The following is a 21,176-nucleotide window of genomic DNA, read 5'->3' on the forward strand; positions in this document are numbered from 1 at the left end:
TGACCATCTTGGAGCCCTCCTCTGGACTCACTCCATGTCTTTCTTACGCTGGGGGCCCCCGAGCTGGAGGCAGCCCTGCAGAGGGGGTCTCACCAGGGGGAGTCTCACCAGGGCAGAGCAGAGGAGCAGAATCCCCTCCCTCGCCCTGCTGCCCCGCTGCTCTGGGTGCAGCCCAGGAGGCGATTTGCTCTCTGGCTCTGAGCGCACACTGCTGGCTCATGCCCAGCTTTTCATCCCCCAGCACCCCCAAGTCCTTCTCCCCAGGGCTGCTCTCAACCCGCTCATCCCCCAGCCTGTGTCTGTGCGTGGGATTGCCCCGACCCAGGGGCAGGACCTCGCCCTTGGCCTTGTTAAACTTCATGAGGTTGGCCTGGGCACACAGAATGTGCTTCGTGGCTCTTCTGTAGGCACATTCTTGGACTTCATCTCTTGCTCATCAAAACTTTGGCCACCCCACCCTACTGATCATGTCACATGGCCTCTTAAAATCACAGCTTTGAATGTTTTTCTCTCCTGTTGAAGGTCATAGGCATAAACCATTTGAATCTCTTTAGTTGGAACGTGAAATTTTCTATTTTTTCATTAAACTTCCTTGTGGGAAGAACTGATGATAACAAGAGCTGATCTGCAGCTGGTACTGAATTGGCTGGTTTGAATGTCTGCCTAAGGTACAATTCTTAGCTTTCTTGCTTTTATATCCCATCATTAATCATTTTTAAAAAATCCTCACAAACCTTGCGTTGCCAATGCTCACCGAATGTGCCAGCAGATCCGGAGACAAGGATGTTTACATGCTGAAAAGGCAGGTCCAGGCACATGCACACCTAGCTGCTAACAGTGTAAAAAGAGGGTCGATGAGAGCAGAGAGCAACGCTGTTGACTTCCTCAAAATTAGTATTTTTGCAAAGTAGGGGGCATGTGATTTGGTGAAGAGAAATGCACATGAGTGCCCCAATTTCTGCATTGAAAGAGATGAGAAATAAGGTCATGTAAGTGTTCAGTTTTTAAAGCAATGACGAGAGTAAGACGCAGGACAACTTATTTTTATCCAGGGGTCCAGTACCTTCATGACAGAAAAGAAACAATGATGCAGTGATTCGAGCTGAACTTGAAAGATACAGATTCCTGTTCAGCTACAGGCTTTTTTGGGATACTGGGACACAGAATTTAATTTCTCAATATTTGTATAATATTTGAATAGATTAGTATAAGGAAAATACATAAAAGATCATTAAGAACTCAAGCACTTAAATAACTGGGAGCAGTCTAAATACTTGGCAAATACTTGAAACTGGATGTGGTGTGTGCTTTTGGAAATACCTCATTATTGTCTCTGTTTCCATAGAAACGTAGATAGCTTTAAACTCTTGACTTCTCTGTCAGTCCAGAACGATAATGATAATGCACTTCAGGGAGTGAAGTACCTGAGATAGGAAAATAAAATAGATTTTCTTATAGCATGAACAAAAATTTGGTGGGAAGCAAGGATCGGTAGGACACCAAGCCCTGATGTGTGAGAGACAAGGCGCTGGCTGTGTTTTTACACTTCCTTTAGCCTGTTATCTGGCTGGTGAATCTCAGCAAGGTACGATGGGGCTGGAAACTGAGAGTCAAACATCTGACTGATGAGAGGATGTGTTCCAAAAGTCGGGTTGCTGCAGGCAGCGGCAGTAAGCAGCGGAGAGGCCACCGCCAAGTCCAAATAGACTAAACCTGTCCCAGGCTCCAGAGCTCCAGGTAGATGCTGAACACTTGCCAGGTCAGCTGCAGCTCTCGGTGATTCACGCCGAAGGAGGCCCAGAGCTGTTCAGAGGGTGTTTTCCCATAGGCCACGTGGAAAATTCCTACTCAAAAGCCAGAAACACAGAGTGGGTGGGTTTCATAGCACAGGGCTGAGCTGCTTTGTTCATGTCTGTAAAACATTTGGAGAGCGTATTTGTGTTACTTGTATTTATGTTTGTGTGCTCATATATTTATGTATTTGTATTTATCTACTTACGTATTATTATTTCTTTTGCTAATTTTATAAGAATATATTCTGATCATAGCAACAAGCCACGGCTTCCAGTAAGGGCAGGGATTTTACGTGCAAGCACTGAACACAGGTTCTGGATCGAATTAGAGAACAAGGAGCTCTCTTTGTACCCTACTGATGGATCCTGTCAGCTGGATTTGAGCTTTTCTGCTCCTACAGGTGGTTTCGTACTGGTTTTTGCTTGAGATAAATTCTCAGAGTCTCCAGGTCTCCGTTAGGCTCAGTGAGAAACTCAAGCTGTGTGTTGCTCAAGTCCTGTAGCCGCTGGCTTGAAGAGCTGCTGCTGGGAGGCGTTTGGAGAACAGCTTGTTCTCATGGCAGCTATCAGCTCCTGGGGAAACTGCAGCCCTGGGTTTGTCCGCATGCCTTTAGGGAAGGAAAAGGGTATTTCTAACTACTCTCAACAGTTTTCTCCATTTTCAAAAAGAAGCAGTTTATAGGCAAATTCCACAGTGTTGGGGGTGGGGTGGGTGGGGTAGGTTACCCTCCTGTGCAGTCTGCGCTGTTGACTGTAACTGAGAACTGTGGTTTTCCACCAGCCTTTGACACTTGTATTCAGCTTTAAATCTTCTTTTAACTAAACACTAAGGTCTGCACCGAGTGCCTAGATATTTTGGGCAGACCACCACCACCAAATCAAGGTGACTGAAATACTTGCTGAGTGCCTTTTCACTCTTTTGCAATCAATTCAGCTCTGATAACTCATAAAAACTGTAAGATTCTAATGACATGATTTCTACCAGCATTTTCAAAAGACAGGGGCTCTCAGCATTTGTTTAAAATCTTTACGTGTGTATAATCACTGTGAACTTTTTAGTACTGCCATAATTTTTGACACTCTGACATCGGATTGTGGGAAAGAACTGAACTAAGACTAGAAATGTTCTAAAAACCCGATGATTAGTAAGGCTGTGAGTGCCTTTGATCCACTGCTGCCAGGGCTGGTGAAGCACGAGTGCACATGCCAGTGGAAAGGTGTTCCCTGCAGCCAGCCTTTGCAGTGCACCTCTGAGCGTGGGCTCGTGAATAGTGGGTTATTAGGAATAATTGCAGGGTGCATAAACAGCTCCTCTTTAGGCAGTACTAAATAAGTTATGAAAGTCAGCTCCAGCGCACCTGAAATTGCGTGTTCACTGGATCAACCGTGAGAGAGCATTTGCCCTTGGTGTCTGTCGTCGTGTGAGGATACTTGAGGAAATTCAGGAGTTAGTTGGCATTACTGCCCCAAGGTGTTATGCGCTCCGTGACATTTGTCAGAAATACGTTACCTGAATCCAGAAAGAATAGATTCTCCTGTAGGAATTTTTGTGCTTCCTTGACTTGACTGCTGTTATTTTTCATTGTTATGGTGGTTGGTAAATGTGAGAAACACCACAAAGGTAGCTCCTTTCACCTGATTTTTTATCAGAGGCACAGTGACTCACAGATTTTCTTTGTGTTACCTGAGACAGCGGTGGGGCCAAGAGGGAAGCCCACCTCGCAACAGGCCGGCTGCGGCGCAGAGCCTGGCCAGGCTGCCCGCGCCGGCGCTGCCTCGGTGGCACCTCTTCCCTGGAGCCAAGGGCGCAGAGCCTGGGCAGAGCGGGCACAAAGCCGCGGGCTGGTGTACCCCTCCGAGCCTGACAGCTGCCTCGGCAAACGAAACGTTTGCTATGGTCTAGACCCTGCAGGTACGTGCTAGTCCTGATCCTGCACGAAGCCCTGCAGAGGATTCAGTCCACTCGTTTCTGGTTCTCGCTTTGGATTCTTCTCTACCAGGCTATTTCCCCCTCTCGTCTCCATCTAACCCCCTGAAAATGTTATATTATGCAGGTGGAGATGATTAATTTCCAGAATTAATCATCACACACACCCAAGGATGATAATGCACAATACCTTCGGCTGCCTTTGGAACCAGTGACGGTACAAAATGTCGGTATCTCCACAGTTCCCCCTGCAGGCCTGGGTTTTAAACACAGCCCCGCTCCCTTGAACCGTGTTCTTAATAAAATTCTTCTCCTCTCCACCTGGCAATACCAGGCTCCCTGTCTGCCTGTGGCAGCCGCTGTTGCTGCTAAATGAGCTGAGAGACAAAACAACTTCAGTGCTAATTAAACGCATGCAAGAACAGTCCAGGAGGTTTGACTTAATCTGAATTTGCTGATTTCATACGGAATTACCTCCAAATCTTCGGCCAGAATTATTTGAAACAGTTACTTCCTCTCTTTCTCTTCCCTGTCCTTCACAATGAATGAATTTCTAACCTTTTTACTGTCTATTAATTTTGTTTATTACCGCCTCTGGTATTACAATGCTACCCCTGTGAAAAATGTATTGATTTTATAATTATTTAAGCTGTTCTTTCCTTGACCTAACCGTTTCCAAGGTCTGAGGCTTGAATTTAATTTTGGGACTGTACTGGACAGTTTCTGTCACAAGCCCTATTGTGTGTTTTCTGCATTTGCCACTAGAGGATGCCGGGCGAACCGCCACGCGGCGTGGGCCGGGGTGCTGCGCTGTCAACAGAAGCTTCAGAGACAGCCGGTCCCTTGGACCGGGCTGCAGGAGACACCCCTGCGGGGGGCAGGCAGAGGCCCCGCACCGTGCTGAACCACCCGAGAGCAGGGCACGGTGCTCCTAGTCCTGACGCTGCAGGTGTAGGCTCATTTCAGCTCGCCCCGTCCTCTTTGGACGGGCTGTGATGTTGGGATGGGCAAATTACGCTCTGGTGAGTCCTGCACAGTGACTGCACCAGCAAAGTCGGAGGAAGCCAGAGGCGGGTGGGCTGGGCTCAGCTCAGCTCGGCGCTGGGCGCACCCCAGTCCGTTACCCGCCAAAGGCTCTGCAGGGGCTGTGGGCAGCGCGGCCAGCACGGAGGTTTCTCCCCGGTTTCTCCCCTTTCCCGCTTAAGAGAGAGCAGGAGGGAAGCAGGAGATCGGAAGGGTCCTGACAGGCAGCCTGGGACAGATTGGCTCCCTTCTGGGATCAGAAACGTTCCTTTTGTTTCAACTGTGGCCAAACAAGGTATTTCATCCCCTAGTGCATTATAACTGGCTGATGCTGAGTTTTAGACTTTATTTTTGAGGTGGGCAGCACTGGTTGATACGAGAAGTGAAAAGCAGCACAAGGTAGAACACAGTCTGTGCTAACTTACACAGGAGGGTGAGAGTCCTTCTGTGACTCAACGCAGAGGAATTTTTGCTTTGACTTTACAAAACTCCTTTGTTTTCTAGGGACGTTGTTTCCCTGACTCATCTCTTTTTCCTGCTGTGCTGAGAATTCGGCCTTGGATTGCCAAGAGTAGACAGTTTGATGCCTTTTAAAATAATACATTGTTATCCGAGATGGTGATCTTCTACCTGACCCGAACCTGTTAGCACACCAATGTGAAAGTGCAAAGCTGTTTGACAGGATAAAAAATGTTAGTGATTTGTGTGTGGCTCAGAGAGCAGTGAGGGCTTGTGAGACCCACCCGTGTTTGTTACAGGGCAGCAGCTGAATCACTCACCTGGTATGTGGGAGACCCTGCTCAGCTGCTTTCTCAGCCCACTGCAAATCAAAGACTGAAATACAGATTTGTGAGTTTTAAATGACTGAGATATTTCACCAATTTTTCTTCCTCTGTCAAGCCCAAATAATGTAAGTGTGTTACGTGAAGTGGAACAGTTTTAGTGAGAAAGATTGAAGCTTGCCTCCAGCCTGCCATCCTCCGCCCAGAGCACTGCGCGGCCATGGAGCCAGGAATACTGCCTGAGGGAACACACTGCCTTCATTCTGAACCACCAGATAAAAGACCTGAGCCCAGGTCTTCCAACACGTCAGGAGGAACGATCCTGTTCCAAGGAGAACCTCTCTGCGTACTCGTCACTCGTTTCCTGAGCTGATCCTGTGCTTTTGTTGAACAGGGTTAGGTAGAGCCTCACCTAAAAATTGGGAGAGAGGGCTGCCTGAATACGATTGATTTCTCACTCAGTGACCAAAGGAAAATGTTTTTGATCTGACAAAATTTTAGTGGAATTTTGGGGTTAATGAATCCTGGTTGTTTCAGTTCAGCTGCTGAACTGGCAAGTCAACTACTTGCACTTCCCTTGCAATGTACGCTGTGAGAAAGGGTCTCGCCCGTTCTTTTTTCTTCCCTATAGGTGTCACTCTTGAGTTTAATGTGAATGTACTCGTTCACCTCCAATATTTTATCCAGACATCACCTGATTAAGTCAGGGTACGCAATTTTCTTTGGGGCCATATTACATAATACACCCAACCTTAATTTCGCCGTGAAGGTATATCTCATTTGTTCCACCTAAATATAATATTAATATACCAAATAGATTGCTGGATACACAGTTTTCTTTGCATTGCAGAAGAGTAAAATTTTATTGGAGGCATTGTTATCAGCAGAAAGTAGATCACCAATTGCACCGCAGAGAAGTGTATGTGGATACAGTGATTGCATATGAAGAGTAGTATAAAAAGGAAAAAGTAGCTGAGTTTAGGAGAGTCCTAGAAATGATTCATCTTGACTTCCTGAATAACATTTGTAGAGCAACCTGTGCGTTGGGTGGGTGCACAGGGTGTATTAGCACGGCACAGGTCAGGCTGCTCAGGTGACAGTAGGTAGATCAGGGAAGACCAACGCATTGGTGGTATCTTAACACACTCTTGACTGCCCTGTGGAATGAAAGAAGAAATCATTACTCCGATGGGGAAATCAAGAGTCTCTTGCAGCACTGACATTTCAGCTGTATCCAGTACTGAAATGTCCACCGTGTTAGCAAAAGCATGGGAAAGGAGCTTAGCCTGTTTCTGTAACTGAAGCTAAGACACCTTGAAATGAAGAAATTTGATTGTGAATTGTTCAATCCCTGTTGCGATTGCGAATGTGGAAGTCATAACACATGATGGAATGCAAAATATGAAAGCCACGGGGACAGGATAAATTAGGAGCCTCTTTGGAAGATGCTTCTTACCTGTCTTGTCACAGGACTGACCATGAGAGTAGGAAGTAGAAGAGTAAGAGTGAGAGGATATTCCCCCTCCTTGGAGAGCTCCTTGAGATGTTCTGTGGAAACGAGGAAAAGGGTCTTAATGAAGGGAATGACAAATACATTCATAAAGAGACATACTGTGACATACTGTGCAGTGCATGTAACAGCTCAGCTTTTCCTGGACTTTGCAAATGTTTCTTTATATTGTGTTATTTTTGTTTCACGCCCTTCAGCAATATTTTCCTAGCAGGATGTAGAAGCCGAAATAACAAAAGGCTGTAGCAGTATAATTCTGCTTTCGCAGTCCAGCTGTGCTTGCTCATCGGCTGAGAGAAGGCAGTGTGTTACAGTCAGGTTTTACATGGTGACTCCTCTTACTGAATTCGCTCTGCACAAACAGGCTAAGAGGAACTGAAGAACCGAAAACATGTCAGAACGATGTGCCCTGTGTTTCCCTCTGTGTTTGATGTGCTTTTTAAGTCTATCATACATACATTTTAATGCAGATCGTGTGAAAGAATCTGCTGTACTTAGATTTCAACTACAGACTGGTAAAACATTCTACTCTGTCTTCACTGCATCTCAATACAGAAAAGATTGTGGTAGAATTCATGGCCCTGTTTGCAAGCAGAATACGTACACAATATCTTGCTGTCCCTCCTGCAGCAGTGCCCGGTACTGAGCGATCTCCTGCTCCAGGCGGGTCTTGATGCCCAGGAGCATCTTGTACTCCTGGTTCTGACTCTCCATCTCGCAGCGGATGCTGGCCAGCTCCTCCTCCACAGCGTTGATCTGCCCTTGGATTTGTTGCAGCAGGCAGCCATAGCGAGATTCGGTTTCGGCCAAGGAGTTTTCCAGAGAGTTTTTCTGGAGGTGGAAAGGCAGGAGTTCAGGCCCAGAGCTCTGCCCCTCCCGGCCCGTTCCGAGGAGGGAAGGGCCCTCGGCGATCCCCCCCACGTACCGTGCTGAGCTGCGCCTGCAGTTCGATCTCCAGGTTCTGCATTTCGCGTCGCAATTCAGTGAGCTGGTGGCTGCTGGTCTGGATGTCCTGGCTGCTGGAAGTGACCTGCCGATTGACTTCTTCGATCTGCAAGAGTCAAGCCCCAAACAGCCTTTCTGAGTGAGAAAGTCGCCTGGGGGAGCACCTTGGCTGACTGAGAACTGAGGCAGCCGGGGAGCCTCTCCCTTTCACCCTGTCCTGCCTCGTCGTTGCTGCGTAGAGCCCGACGTTGCACCCGCCTTTGCACGCCCGACCTGGCCTGCTCCCCCTCTGCCAGTGCAGCCTTTCCCCAGCAGCTTCTCCTTCCCGCTCCCCCAGCTGTGCAAGTGAGGTGCAGGGGAGCAGCCTCCCCCTTTCAGGCGCAGGCGTCGCGTGCCCAGTACCAGGGTGTCTGGGTTTTCCCGCAGAGGAGACTGCGCTTTGTGCATGGCCTCGTACCTTGACTTCGTACCACTGCTCAACCTCTCTGCGGTTCTTGTCAATGACCTGCTCATACTCGTTTCTCAGGTCGTTCAGTATCTTTGTCAGGTCTTCTCCAGGGGCAGCATTGACCTCCACGCTCACATCACCGCCAGTTTGAGACTGCAGCTGTCTCATTTCCTGCAGAGAGTCCAGCGAGAGAAGCAGAGAGGTCAGGTCACTTCTTGTGGGGACCGCGGGCAAAGCAGCGTCACGGTATGAGGGAGTGACAGTCACATGACATGCGGCTGAATTGACCTGACATGTAGCTTTGGGGAGCCTGAAGAACCAAAGGACTATGTCTTGGGCACGTTATTTATGATGGGATCGTACCTCCTCATGGTTCCTCTTAAGAGTAATCAGCTCATCCTTCAAGGACTCCAGCTCGGATTCCAGTGAAGACCGAGTGCGAGTGAGATCATCCAGGATATTTCTCAAGCCATTAATATCAGCCTCCACAGTCTGACGGATGACCAGTTCATTCTCATACCTGTACCACAGAAAAAAGAAGCGTTACACATTCATTTCATTACGATGTGTAGGCTTGGCCATACCACCTGGGACTGGGTATCATCACCTGCATTAATGAATCTCCTAAAATTCATGACATGAAAGATGCAAGGTTCACAGAGAGGTACTCACTTCATTCGGAAGTCATCAGCGGTCATCTTGCTGTTATCGATGTCCAGAACCAGTTTGTTATTGTCCACGGTGGCAGCAATGATCTACAAAAGGAGAAGTTGGAGAGAAGTCTTTCTGTGTTCTAGACATTCAGGACAAGAAGAAAGAAGACCCAACGATTTGGTAGGGCATGGCTGTGGGTCTTGGGATTGTTTCCTGCAGTAAGGCAGGGGCCACAAAACATTCTTGAAATGCCATGCCACAAGAAGTGGTGTGTGCAAGGTTTTGGCTTCCCCAAACATTCTGATGAAAGAATATATTGATGGGGGAGAGAATATAAGAACATTTCTGCTGGGAGATCACCAACACCTATGCTTTCTGCACTCTGAGTGCATAAGGAAGCCTTTGTCCCTGATGCTGTAATTTGCCTCAATATAGAAACAGCTGATTGAACAGGAAGGCCTTGGTCCTTCCATCTGGGATATGCAGGAGGGTGCAGAGGAAAAGGGGGTTGAGATCTTGCAGTCCTGGTGCCTTGGCTTTGCGCTCCATCCAGCTGAACTGGGTGGGAGCAGAGGGAAGGACTGGAAACCGCACATGGCTGGTTCGGAGCCGCATGTGCAGCGCGGGGTTTCGGCGACGTGCGCCAGCACGTTTGGGCCTGGTCAGCATCCGCGAGGCCTCGGGCTGTGCCCCCAGAGCACGTCGCTATTGCCTGTGGGGTGCTGGGGGGTTGTGTCCCCGAGAGATGGGAGGCGCAGCTGAGCGGGTTTCAGCCTGCGGTGCCAGCAGCAAGGCCGTCCCGTAGCTGCCTCCCTCGCTCCCGCAGAGGCAGAGCCGGAGGGAAGCGCTGGCAAGTGGGAGCAGCGTGCGGGAGATGGGGCCGCGTTAGCCGGGGCTGCCCTACCTGGTTTTGGAGTTGCTCGATGGTCTGGTAGTAGGAGGTGTAGTCCTTGGAAACGCTGGGAGCTTGTTTCCTGTACCACTCGCGGATGTGGTGCTCGAGCTGAGCGTTTTCTTCCTCCAGCCTTCGCACTTTGTCCAGGTAATTAGCCAGGCGGTCGTTGAGGTTCTGCATGGTGACCTTCTCATTGCCACTCAGCAGGATGTCCCCCCCGGCACCAAAGCCTCCTGCAAAGCCACCAGCAAAGCCACCAGCAAGGCTGCCCGCGCTCACGCCCCCTCCGTAGCCGATGCTGCATGCTCCCCCACCATAGCTTCCCCCGCCTATCACAGAGGAGGCATATCGCCTGCAGGAGACGGAGGAGTTCCTGCCGCTGCCCCCGCCACAGACGCCTCCGCCTCCCCCGCTCCTGTAGGAGGTACTAGATGTTCTCTTGATGCTGCAGCTCATGGTGGAAGTGATCAGGTATCCAGCCCCAAACGCAAAGCCCGCTGCACAGCTCGCTCCGGGAAGTCAGACTGCAGCCTTCTGTCCTCGCTGGTGGCTCTTTATACCTTGTGGGGTGGGTGTCACCTGCGAGGCAGTCCAGCTTCCCATGGAGTTTGCCAGCCTTGGTGCTCATGCCAAAAGTGATGTGCTAAGGGGAATTTCTTTTGGGGCTTGGGACAGCCCTCCCCAAAGGTATTGTGTTTGCTGATTCACACAAAGCACACGCTATAATTTCAGGTGGGTGGCTGTGTGTTAGATTTTGTTTCAGATAGTATGTTGCGGGCTACTTAGTGAGTGAGACTTGTTTTAATAGTTCCTCTTTGTTCTTTGTAGTCATTTTTTGTCCTGAAAACAGGTGGTGAAAGCACCACCTAGTTACTCTGAATTTCAGAGCTGGAGAAGTATGAACTCAGGCACCCTGTGCATGAGTCTGGTTTCAGTTTGCCTGCAGAACTGCCGGCAACTGGCACCTCTGGAAACAAAATCTATGAATTAGGCCCTTCCCCACAAAGCAAGCTCATTGTGGGTGCTTTCTCTCAGAATGCTTAGTGGTAAATCTCCGTAGAATAACATTTGAAGAAGCAATGATATTTCTGTTTTCACCAAACTCTGGTAGTTTCACTTCTAGGAAATAGTCCTCTGTCTTGCAGAGAGCGATGGGCGTGCAATGATGTCATTTTAAAGTTGTGATTTTTAAAAATTTTGTGCAACTTTCCAGTCTCTCAGAGATTACTTTAAACTGAAATAGATGTATAGAATCTATAAGGCGTCACTGACTCTGTCCTGGGAGAGGAGAGCAAAAGGATTCTGCCTTTCAACTTAGCAAAATGGATGCTTAGATGATTGTCAGCTCGCTCTCGAGGAAGGAGATACCCGGGCTATTTAGAATGAAGGACAGTCCTGTTGTCTGCATAGGAAAGGGCATAATCTGGTTTTGAGTGTATTTGGGCTGGAAACTAAGGGGAGCTTTTTATCTATGGGAGGCATAAGGGTCCAGAAGGTGCTTCCATTGCAGGAGCTTTGGATGGAAAAGAGGAACAGTTTTGACCTCGATCGATCGATGGCAGGGATTTTATCCTCGTGTGGCAGAGGCAGCCGTGATGACCCTTTAGATCCCCCTTTCCTTCTGGCTCTCCAACACTGCTGCACAATTGCAGCATTTCTGTAAGAGAATGGGATGTGATGAACTCTTCTTTGGAAATGAAATTTTGCCTTTAAATAACTTGAAAACATACATTTTAAGCCTGAAAGACAAGGGGCCTCTTTACGTGAGAGCTGAACTGTGATGGGAATTAGTCTCTTTGGAAATTAAAGATTACTAGTTCGTTTCATTCTTGGTTTCTTCATGTATGATCTTACACACAGCTTGCAACTGTGGCTGAAGCAACATTTTCTCTCTTAGCCACAACGATTATGAGGCCCATAAAAGGTATGGATGCGTGTTAGGGCTGACTGAAGAATCATGAAAAGCCATTTACCCTCTTTCTTGATATCCCCACACACACTGTCACAGATATGCTGAAGATAATGTAATACTTTGATCTTCCTAATTATGATTGTTCTTTTATTTGTAGCTCTCTAATTATCTGCACGTCAGAACCAGTTGCTTTGCATATGTTATTGAGACTGAGTCATCATTATTAAAAAATAAAAATTATTTTCTCACAGGGTGTGATTCCTTAGTCATATTTTCCCCATTAGGTTGTTGAAATGCACCTTTATTCTTCCCTATGAGATGTTTATTGCTGATTGGCGTTAGTGCCAGAGGTGTTGATTTTATATCTGCTTCTCAGTGTTGTTGCATCATAACATCTGACCCAACAATTTCAAACATTTCCCAATGCTGTGATTTCAGACCATCAACAAATGCCTTTTCTTTGTCTCTCTGTCCCTCTCTTCTTTTTTTTTTTTAATAGCTGATCTAACCACGCTTACTGCTGTAACTGTATCACAAATACTTCAACTTCAGGCTTTCTGTTCTGTAATTCGTGGGTATTTCCCTGTCTCCTATGCGTTTTTGGGCCACCATGCCATGCATGTGGCTCTTTGGCCTGAGACGGCTGTTGTGAGTCATTCTGACGTACCGATTCCCTTCACAAGCCAGAAGAGCCAGATCTCTTAAGGTGCCATTAACAGTCATAATCCTTGTGATGACGGAAAAATGTCAGACGTTTTCTGTCGTGGAGGGTATAGAGGCTCCTCAGCTGTGAGAAGAGACTGTTGGAGCTTTGAAGTCATAGCTTCCCTTGGAAGACTTTTGGCTCATAATGCACCCCATGAACCTCTGCAAAGCAGAGAAGTTTGTTTGAAGTGACAGTGGTACGAAGCCTTTCCAAGGGCTGTTTTCTCACTGGTGAAATTGGATGCGGAGCCACAAACAGATATTCTGAACTGGCGAAAGAACCAAAAGTAGTCAGTGGTTTTCACAGAAGCTATGTGCCACTGCTGGGTGTATGTCTTTAGTCACACAAGAGGGAGAGGACAACCTCAGAAACAATTACTGGTAATTAATTGTTCTACGAGTGAGTCACCTGTGGCCTTGGTAAGAAGAGTGCTGCTCCCATGCGTTTCATCAGGAACTCTCGTCTGTGCGTTCCCCGTCTGTCACCGACCATCCTTCAGCATCACTCACCTCCACGTTTCTTCAGTTTGTTCAGAGATGAGCAGTTTCCATGGCCCCACATTAAATACTGATTTTTCTCTTATGTGACTCCCTGGGATGGACCCTTATACCTTTCATACATGTAGACCTACAGAAAATCCTATTAAATGTGAGCTATTTCAATTCCATGGTCTATCTGAGTTGTTATTCAGTAGTGCTTCCTACCACTGAAAAAGGAAAAGTTTGAAAGTAATTCCCAAGAGAAATTAAGCTCTTCCAGCACAGCAGTCTTTTCCTGTTCTCTTTCTCTCTGCCTGCTACAGTACGCTATTACCAATGACATTAACTCACTGAATTCTAAATTCCTCCTTGCCAAAGCCCTTTTTTTCTTTCCTGTGGATCTTTTCAGAACAATAAGCAACTGTATCGCTTTTTCTGAGAACCGTGGAGGAAGTGAAGTGAGCACCCAGAGCAGACACGTGTGGCAAGATTCCCTATGGAACATACCACAAGGTTTCTGGAGCATCTGCCAGCCTTAAGGGAGGCAGCGAGGCGTGCTGTGCTTCTGATGTGCCTGCGGCGTGTCCCCTGCGTTCTCCCCAGGACGGCCCTTGCCCCATGCCTCCTGAGTCAGTGGTGACAGGCAGAAGGCGTTGTGCTGGCAGCAGCAGGAGACTCCACCAGTGACCTCATCCTGTGGCAGTGACGGGCGGTTTTGCCGTGTCCACTCCTTTCAGTCTGGAGATTTTGCGTAGCTTTGTTTTGCAGATTTAACTTAAGACTCTCCGTAGTGCTGCCTGTTTCCCAAAGACCTCAAGCTCTTACAAACCGGTTCAGAAGTGGGGAAGGACATGCTGCAGCTTCAGCGTTCCCTTGAGTTCTCTAGATGTGGAAGACTGTGTTACCATCCTGATCGTTTTCTGTGATTCTGGAAGATTAGAAGGAAGCAAAATAGCCTTTCAGTCCTTATTTATGTGCACTAACTGTAGTTCAAGTTTCCATAATCCTGCCTCAAAAAAAGATGTCTTCTTGACCTGTTTTGGCTATGTTAAGTACAGCTGAGACATGAATGAGTTCTGGCAGCCTTTGGAGATGAAAGTCATGCTTGCATTTGCTTTACATCCCTTTCTATACTGTTAAAACCTGAAATGAACCTTTTTTTCTTTGGAGGAGGGCTTTTGTTCATACAAATTCCTGATGCTGGACTGAAAAAAGTCAAGCTGGAAACCCGGGGTTCAGCGTGAGTAAGAGGTGTCTCTTCTTTGTGGACACACACTGCAGACTGCAGTTACACCGTTGTGATGGCAGGGCCAAGCCACAGGAGTACTGAAAGAAAACCCAAGTTAAATAATGTTCTGTAAGTTGTTCCTGATGACAAAGCCTTTCATCTCATTACCCTAACGGAATACCCTCAGTCTCAAATGAGACAGCGAATGCTCGAGACCTGATTTGATGGGTGGCGAAGGGAACAACAGGCACTTGAACAAAGCCTGGCTGATTTTGTGCATCTGGTGCACACAGTTATAAGTTGAAAAAGGGCTTCACTGGTGTCTTCAGAAAGTAAAATATGTATAAAATAGCTCTTCTAGTGTAGCATTGCCCTCTCATCTCCAATTTTATTGCATATTTTATCTTCTTAAGCAGAAAAATAAAGTATAGAAAATACTTTCAGTAGGTGAAATGTGTCTCACTGCTCTTAAGGCATAGTATCCACCAATTGAGTGTACTGGCAAAAACGGGGTTCTTGGCATTATATTGATATTCAAACTGAAATTTCCGTCATAAAGCTTAGGAAAATTTTTGGTGCATGCCACTGAAGGAAACAGGCACATTGCCTTGTTGGCTGTATTCCCTAACAGAAGTCAGCAATACGTAATTCTCTGTGTAGTCAGAAGTGTAGAAACACTTGATGTCACAAAGCCCATATGTACCAGAACAACCTATACTGGGTCACACCTTCCCACAGGACGTCTAGTTATGAGGAATCAGTAAAGCCAAAGATTAATGGACTCAGATGAGTCATAGTAGCGGCATTAAAGACAGTTTAGTACATTAACAGTTAATTAAATAATCTTCAGGGAGTTTCCCATCATTGGTATTTTCTTTCTTCTTTCACTCACATCACTCTGAGTGTCTTCAGTAAAAAGCAGCAAGGCCAGAGGCCAGGAAGCAATCTGTTCGTGGCCATTAGAAAACCAAATGGTAACTGGGTTGTAATTTCACAGGAAGGAGAAAAATTGTGTCAAGAATGGATTTCTGTTTTCAACCTTATACCTCTTGCTTTTGAGCAGAGAGCTCTGAAGTCTCGCCTGACTGACAGTTCCCATGGGCAGAGCTTGGAAGGTGTCACCCTCAGAATTAGTGGCGTTTCCCTTTACTCAGTGGTAATGCCTCAGCATGCTGCCTGTTTTCTTAGTGCAAAATAGATTGTCCTGAGACAGTGTTACCAAGTATGGTAGGACAACCTGTATTTCGTTGGCTAGCTTGATAAATATGTGTTCAAAGTTTGTTAAATTAAATTTCCCAGACACACTGTTTTTATTTGCATTGCAGAAGGAAAGTTTATTATAGGCGGTGTTATCAGCAGAATTGAAGCCCTTAAACAAAGAACCAGTTGACAAAGACAAGTTGAGTAAGACAAGCATTGCAGAATGGCAGGAAGGGTGATGGGGCAGGTGACCAGGCACTCCTGCCCAATGGTTCCAGTTGCATCAGCGGTGCTGCAGAAGTGCTTGGTTCGGTCTCTCATTGTCCATGTTCAGTGTGTATTAGTTGGAGGATACCAGCATCGCTGCTGTTGCTTAGCACACCCTTGCCTGTCCTGTGTAAAGACAGAGCAAATCCTTGCCTTAAGGGGAAATCTGATCTTTCCTGCTGAGCTGAGCCCAGCAGTACCCGAGGCACTTTCACAGAACTGTGTTTTTTTTCATTCCAATGAGCAAAAAAAGCATATCCCATCCTGTAAAGTTTATAATCTGTATTTTATATTTAGGTAGAGGGAAGGACAAGACTTGGTGTATTTTAACCCCTGATTCCTCTGTGACAGAGTCAATGAGGTTCTCTCACTCCTGGGCTACTGGACCTGGGAATCTTGCCCAGCCCAAAATACAAAAATTTTTCTCTGACAGATTGTAGTCATTGGGGTAGATCTAACCCACTACTAAACATACCCTTACAAAGTGTTGTCTTACCTGTCATGTCACCACACTGGGAATGAGAGTAGTAAGAATATGAATGGGAGGATTTTCCACCTCCTTGGAAAGATCCTTGGGAGGCACTGTAAAAAGAGAGTAATTAATTCACCAAAAACCCACTAACTACTGCTTATTCAGCCAAAAGAGAAGTTGGTGGAGCTCCATGGAAAAGTCTGTCTTAGCAATCAAGTACACAAAGATTTATTTTTATTCCCCTGCTATAATATGGAATACGTACACGATGTCTTGCTGCCCTTCATCGAGCAGTGCCCGGTACTGAGCGATCTCCTGCTCCAGGCGGGTCTTGATGCCCAGGAGCATCTTGTACTCCTGGTTCTGACTCTCCATCTCGCAGCGGATGCTGGCCAGCTCCTCCTCCACAGCGTTGATCTGCCCTTGGATTTGTTGCAGCAGGCAGCCATAGCGAGATTCGGTTTCGGCCAAGGAGTTTTCCAGAGAGTTTTTCTGGAGGTGGAAAGGCAGGAGTTCAGGCCCAGAGCTCTGCCCCTCCCGGCCCGTTCCGAGGAGGGAAGGGCCCTCGGCGATCCCCCCCACGTACCGTGCTGAGCTGCGCCTGCAGTTCAATCTCCAGGTTCTGCATTTCGCGTCGCAATTCAGTGAGCTGGTGGCTGCTGGTCTGGATGTCCTGGCTGCTGGAAGTGACCTGCCGATTGACTTCTTCGATCTGCAAGAGTCAAGCCCCAAACAGCCTTTCTGAGTGAGAAAGTCGCCTGGGGGAGCACCTTGGCTGACTGAGAACTGAGGCAGCCGGGGAGCCTCTCCCTTTCACCCTGTCCTGCCTCGTTGTTGCTGCGTAGAGCCCGACGTTGCACCCGCCTTTGCACGCCCGACCTGGCCTGCTCCCCCTCTGCCAGTGCAGCCTTTCCCCAGCAGCTTCTCCTTCCCGCTCCCCCAGCTGTGCAAGTGAGGTGCAGGGGAGCAGCCTCCCCCTTTCAGGCGCAGGCGTCGCGTGCCCAGTACCAGGGTGTCTGGGTTTTCCCGCAGAGGAGACTGCGCTTTGTGCATGGCCTCGTACCTTGACTTCGTACCACTGCTCAACCTCTCTGCGGTTCTTGTCAATGATCTGCTCATACTCGTTTCTCAGGTCGTTCAGTATCTTTGTCAGGTCTTCTCCAGGGGCAGCATTGACCTCCACGCTCACATCACCGCCAGTTTGAGACTGCAGCTGTCTCATTTCCTGCAGAGAGTCCAGCGAGAGAAGCAGAGAGGTCAGGTCACTTCTTGTGGGGACCGCGGGCAAAGCAGCGTCACGGTACGAGGGAGTGACAGTCACATGACATGCGGCTGAATTGACCTGACATGTAGCTTTGGGGAGCCTGAAGAACCAAAGGACTATGTCTTGGGCACGTTATTTATGATGTGATCGTACCTCCTCATGGTTCCTCTTAAGAGCAATCAGCTCATCCTTCAAGGACTCCAGCTCGGATTCCAGTGAAGATCTAACAAGAGTCAGGTCATCCAATAGATTTCTCAAGCCATTAATATCAGCCTCCACAGTCTGACGGATGACCAGTTCGTTCTCATACCTGTACCACAGACAAGAGAGACAGGGAAATGGAGAAATGAGATGATGACAGTCAACAGCACACATCTTTCCGAGATCAGTATCCCAATAAAACATGAAAACTCAGTAATACCACTTGGGGCAGTGCTGCCTTGTCTCCTAAGATTATGAGTGGGATTTGAAAGACCTGTAATGTTCACAGAGAGGTACTCACTTCATTCGGAAGTCATCAGCGGTCATCTTGCTGTTATCGATGTCCAGAAGCATTCTGTTATTGTCCACGGTGGCAGCAATGATCTACAAAAGGAGAAGTTGGAGAGAAGTCTTTCTGTGTTAAAGACATTCAGGACAAGAAGAAAGAAGACTTGGTAGGGCATGGCTGTGGGTCTTGGGATTGTTTCCTGCAGTAATGCAGGTGCCATATGAGAGGGTAACGCTCCAAATTTACTTTTCAGGGAAACTCAGGCTCTCACAGACCATCCTCCCAAATCCCTACTCTTTACTTCTCTTTCTCAAGTCAGACAGAGTTCCCCACGAGTCCCGAGGAATGTATTGAGCCTGTTTCCTGCACTGTTCATCTTCATGGTCTGTTTACTCTGGTTTGGCCTTGGTCCTTCCATCTGGGATATGCAGGAGGGTGCAGAGGAAAAGGGGGTTGAGATCTTGCAGTCCTGGTGCCTTGACTTTGCGCTCCATCCAGCTGAACTGGGTGGGAGCAGAGGGAAGGACTGGAAACCGCACATGGCTGGTTCGGAGCCGCATGAGCAGTGCGGGGTTTCGGCGACGTGCACCAGCACGTTTGGGCCTGGTCAGCATCCGCGAGGCCTCGGGCTGTGCCCCCAGAGCACGTCGCTATTGCCTGTGGGGTGCTGGGGGGTTGTGTCCCCGAGAGATGGGAGGCGCAGCTGAGCGGGTTTCAGCCTGCGGTGCCAGCAGCAAGGCCGTCCCGTAGCTGCCTCCCTCGCTCCCGCAGAGGCAGAGCCGGAGGGAAGCGCTGGCAAGTGGGAGCAGCGTGCGGGAGATGGGGCCGCGTTAGCCGGGGCTGCCCTACCTGGTTTTGGAGTTGCTCGATGGTCTGGTAGTAGGAGGTGTAGTCCTTGGAAACGCTGGGAGCTTGTTTCCTGTACCACTCGCGGATGTGGTGCTCGAGCTGAGCGTTTTCTTCCTCCAGCCTTCGCACTTTGTCCAGGTAATTAGCCAGGCGGTCGTTGAGGTTCTGCATGGTGACCTTCTCATTGCCACTCAGCAGGATGTCCCCCCCGGCACCAAAGCCTCCTGCAAAGCCACCAGCAAAGCCACCAGCAAGGCTGCCCGCGCTCACGCCCCCTCCGTAGCCGATGCTGCATGCTCCCCCACCATAGCTTCCCCCGCCTATCACAGAGGAGGCGTATCGCCTGCAGGAGACGGAGGAGTTCCTGCCGCTGCCCCCGCCACAGACGCCTCCGCCTCCCCCGCTCCTGTAGGAGGTACTAGATGTTCTCTTGATGCTGCAGCTCATGGTGGAAGTGATCAGGTATCCAGCCCCAAACGCAAAGCCCGCTGCACAGCTCGCTCCGGGAAGTCAGACTGCAGCCTTCTGTCCTCGCTGGTGGCTCTTTATACCTTGTGGGGTGGGTGTCACCTGCGAGGCAGTCCAGCTTCCCATGGAGTTTGCCAGCCTTGGTGCTCATGCCAAAAGTGATGTGCTAAGGAAATTTTGTCTGAGGTAAAACGCATTACCGTTCTGTTCAAATATGTCTCTGTTGATTCACACAAAGCAGGACTATAATTTTATGTGGGTGGCTCTTTGTTGGATATTTTGTTGGATCATATAACATCTCATAGCTCCTATTTATCTGCCAGTATATCACTAGTAATAGGAGGTAATGAAGGCTCCACCTTGGTTGTCTGTCTCCTTCAGTCTTCTATGTGTCGAAATTCAGTGTTTCAGCTTTTGTCTTCCTCCTGTGATCACAGGCATTGATTTGTAAGACCAGCAGGCTCCAAGGGACTCTTCATTCATTAATTTATTCAAAATTTACATTAACTATTTAGAATTCTACTTTACTTTACTGAAATAAATTATTAACTTTTAAAGCTTCTTTCCCATGTCTTTTACAGAAGAGAATTTTACTCTGAATTTTTTACTCTAGTCACTGCTTATATTGAGGAAGGTTCTGCTGGTATTTAACTTTTTCTGAGTGCAGGATGGTGACTGCAGTCCTTTTTCTTGTTGAAGAAAACTGGGTGACAGGCACAAAAGCAGTATTTTGCAAGGGAAAACACATTATATCTTTTCCTATGAAACAGTTATTAATTTTATTTTAGCTGTTTTAAATGGACTCAGAAGAAATTAAGAGAAGTGTTTGGCATTTTATAATCACATTAAAATTAGCCATTTCTCAGAATATGTACTTGAATTTTATGATGCAGTAAAAAATAAGTTTGATGAAAAGATAGAGTGCCAAAGATTAGATCTGATTATAAGTCATTATCTGAAGTCGTTACAGTGAATTGTGTTTGCCAGCCGTCAGGGAATATCACGCAACGTGACACACAGAGTAAGAAACAATAGTGTATTTTTTTCCACTGCCTATGCAATATGGGAAGTTCAGTGAGTTGCTACTCAAGCATCATCTTTACTAATCAAGCCTCTGTGAAACTGAGACAAGCCTTGTACAGTAACAGATTCTTGGGTTTCCAGCTGTGCATTAAATAGTGGCACTGTAACTCCTACAGAAGAGTCATTTGGCTAGTACAAAGGAGGCACAAGGTGGAACCTGCTGTGAATTACTACCTCAAAATCAGCTTATCCACAGTGAGGGAGGATGAACTCAACCCAGAAGTATTTTAGGAAGAGATTCCATATTACCAGAGAAGAAATAAACTCATGAAAATTAGCAAAAGAAGAGTGAGAAGGCATTGAGTCACTTTATACTTGAAGGTAACCAGCAGAGGAGGGAGTAGGATTGTTTGAATTTGAAGACAGTGCTTGCATGTACCTGTGGTGGGTTGACCCTGGCTGGACACTGGGTGCCCACCAAAGCTGCTCTGTCACTCCCCTCCTTGTTATTTTTGAGAGAGGATCAACAAAGTTATAGCACTCAAAGCACAGCCCAGGGTACCTACCTGTGTGCTCTAGACTGATACGGTGGAATTAATGATGTTTTTCATTTCGATCTTCTGTGTATGGAATGGAGAATCATCTCTGTGGCCATAACCTTCAGGGGGACATATCCCCAGATCTCATGGTTCTCCATGGAAGACCCCAGCTGTATTCCAGTCACCCAAACATTCACACTCTCTAGATCCACAGGGTTTTCCTCGGCCTTTGTTCAAGATACTGAGATTCCTTATTCCCCTCTGATACTCTCTTGTAATTTCCTTAGCCACACCAGTGATGT

The 21,176-nt window shown here is 47.6% G+C and overlaps 2 protein-coding genes across 3 annotated transcripts; both read right to left on the reverse strand.

Annotated features, from left to right (window-relative positions):
• Positions 1–6,662: 6,662 nt before the first annotated feature.
• LOC147413740 (keratin, type I cytoskeletal 19-like) lies at positions 6,663–10,433 on the reverse strand. Of its 2 annotated transcripts, XM_086478034.1 has the most exons (9): positions 9,987–10,433; positions 9,101–9,183; positions 8,792–8,948; positions 8,438–8,599; positions 7,961–8,086; positions 7,640–7,866; positions 7,165–7,166; positions 6,982–7,059; positions 6,663–6,682 (listed from the first exon to the last, which is right to left on the reverse strand). In XM_086478034.1, the coding sequence occupies exons 1-9, from the start codon at positions 10,431–10,433 to the stop codon at positions 6,663–6,665; spliced, it is 1,302 nt and encodes a 433-aa protein (XP_086334160.1). The 2 variants fall into 2 exon arrangements, with proteins under 2 accessions (XP_086334160.1, XP_086334158.1); XM_086478032.1 differs by lacking the exon at positions 7,165–7,166 and having other exon boundaries at positions 6,982–7,073.
• A 5,776-nt stretch (positions 10,434–16,209) lies between these two features.
• Positions 16,210–19,291, reverse strand: LOC147413741 (keratin, type I cytoskeletal 19-like). Its single transcript, XM_086477964.1, has 7 exons — positions 18,845–19,291; positions 18,008–18,090; positions 17,659–17,815; positions 17,305–17,466; positions 16,828–16,953; positions 16,507–16,733; positions 16,210–16,351 (listed from the first exon to the last, which is right to left on the reverse strand). The coding sequence occupies exons 1-7, from the start codon at positions 19,289–19,291 to the stop codon at positions 16,210–16,212; spliced, it is 1,344 nt and encodes a 447-aa protein (XP_086334090.1).
• Between the last annotated feature and the right edge of the window lie 1,885 nt (positions 19,292–21,176).

The sequence above is a fragment of the Leptosomus discolor genome, chromosome 25, assembly GCF_034619465.1.
Source record: "Leptosomus discolor isolate bLepDis1 chromosome 25, bLepDis1.hap2, whole genome shotgun sequence".
NCBI lineage: Eukaryota > Metazoa > Chordata > Aves > Leptosomiformes > Leptosomidae > Leptosomus > Leptosomus discolor.

Excerpts from the sequence above, each read along its gene's own strand:
- LOC147413740 (XM_086478032.1), bottom strand. The coding sequence starts at position 10,433 with ATGAGCTGCAGCATCAAGAGAACATCTAGTACCTCCTACAGGAGCGGG. Across the intron at positions 9,184-9,986 it reads TCGAGCAACTCCAAAACCAG|ATCATTGCTGCCACCGTGGA; the intron begins GTAGGGCAGCCC and ends CTCCTTTTGTAG. Across the intron at positions 8,600-8,791 it reads TTAAGAGGAACCATGAGGAG|GAAATGAGACAGCTGCAGTC; the intron begins GTACGATCCCAT and ends GACTCTCTGCAG.
- LOC147413741 (XM_086477964.1), bottom strand. The coding sequence starts at position 19,291 with ATGAGCTGCAGCATCAAGAGAACATCTAGTACCTCCTACAGGAGCGGG. Across the intron at positions 17,816-18,007 it reads GCTGATGACTTCCGAATGAA|GTATGAGAACGAACTGGTCA; the intron begins GTGAGTACCTCT and ends TCTGTGGTACAG. Across the intron at positions 16,352-16,506 it reads GAAGGGCAGCAAGACATCGT|TGCCTCCCAAGGATCTTTCC; the intron begins GTACGTATTCCA and ends CTCTTTTTACAG.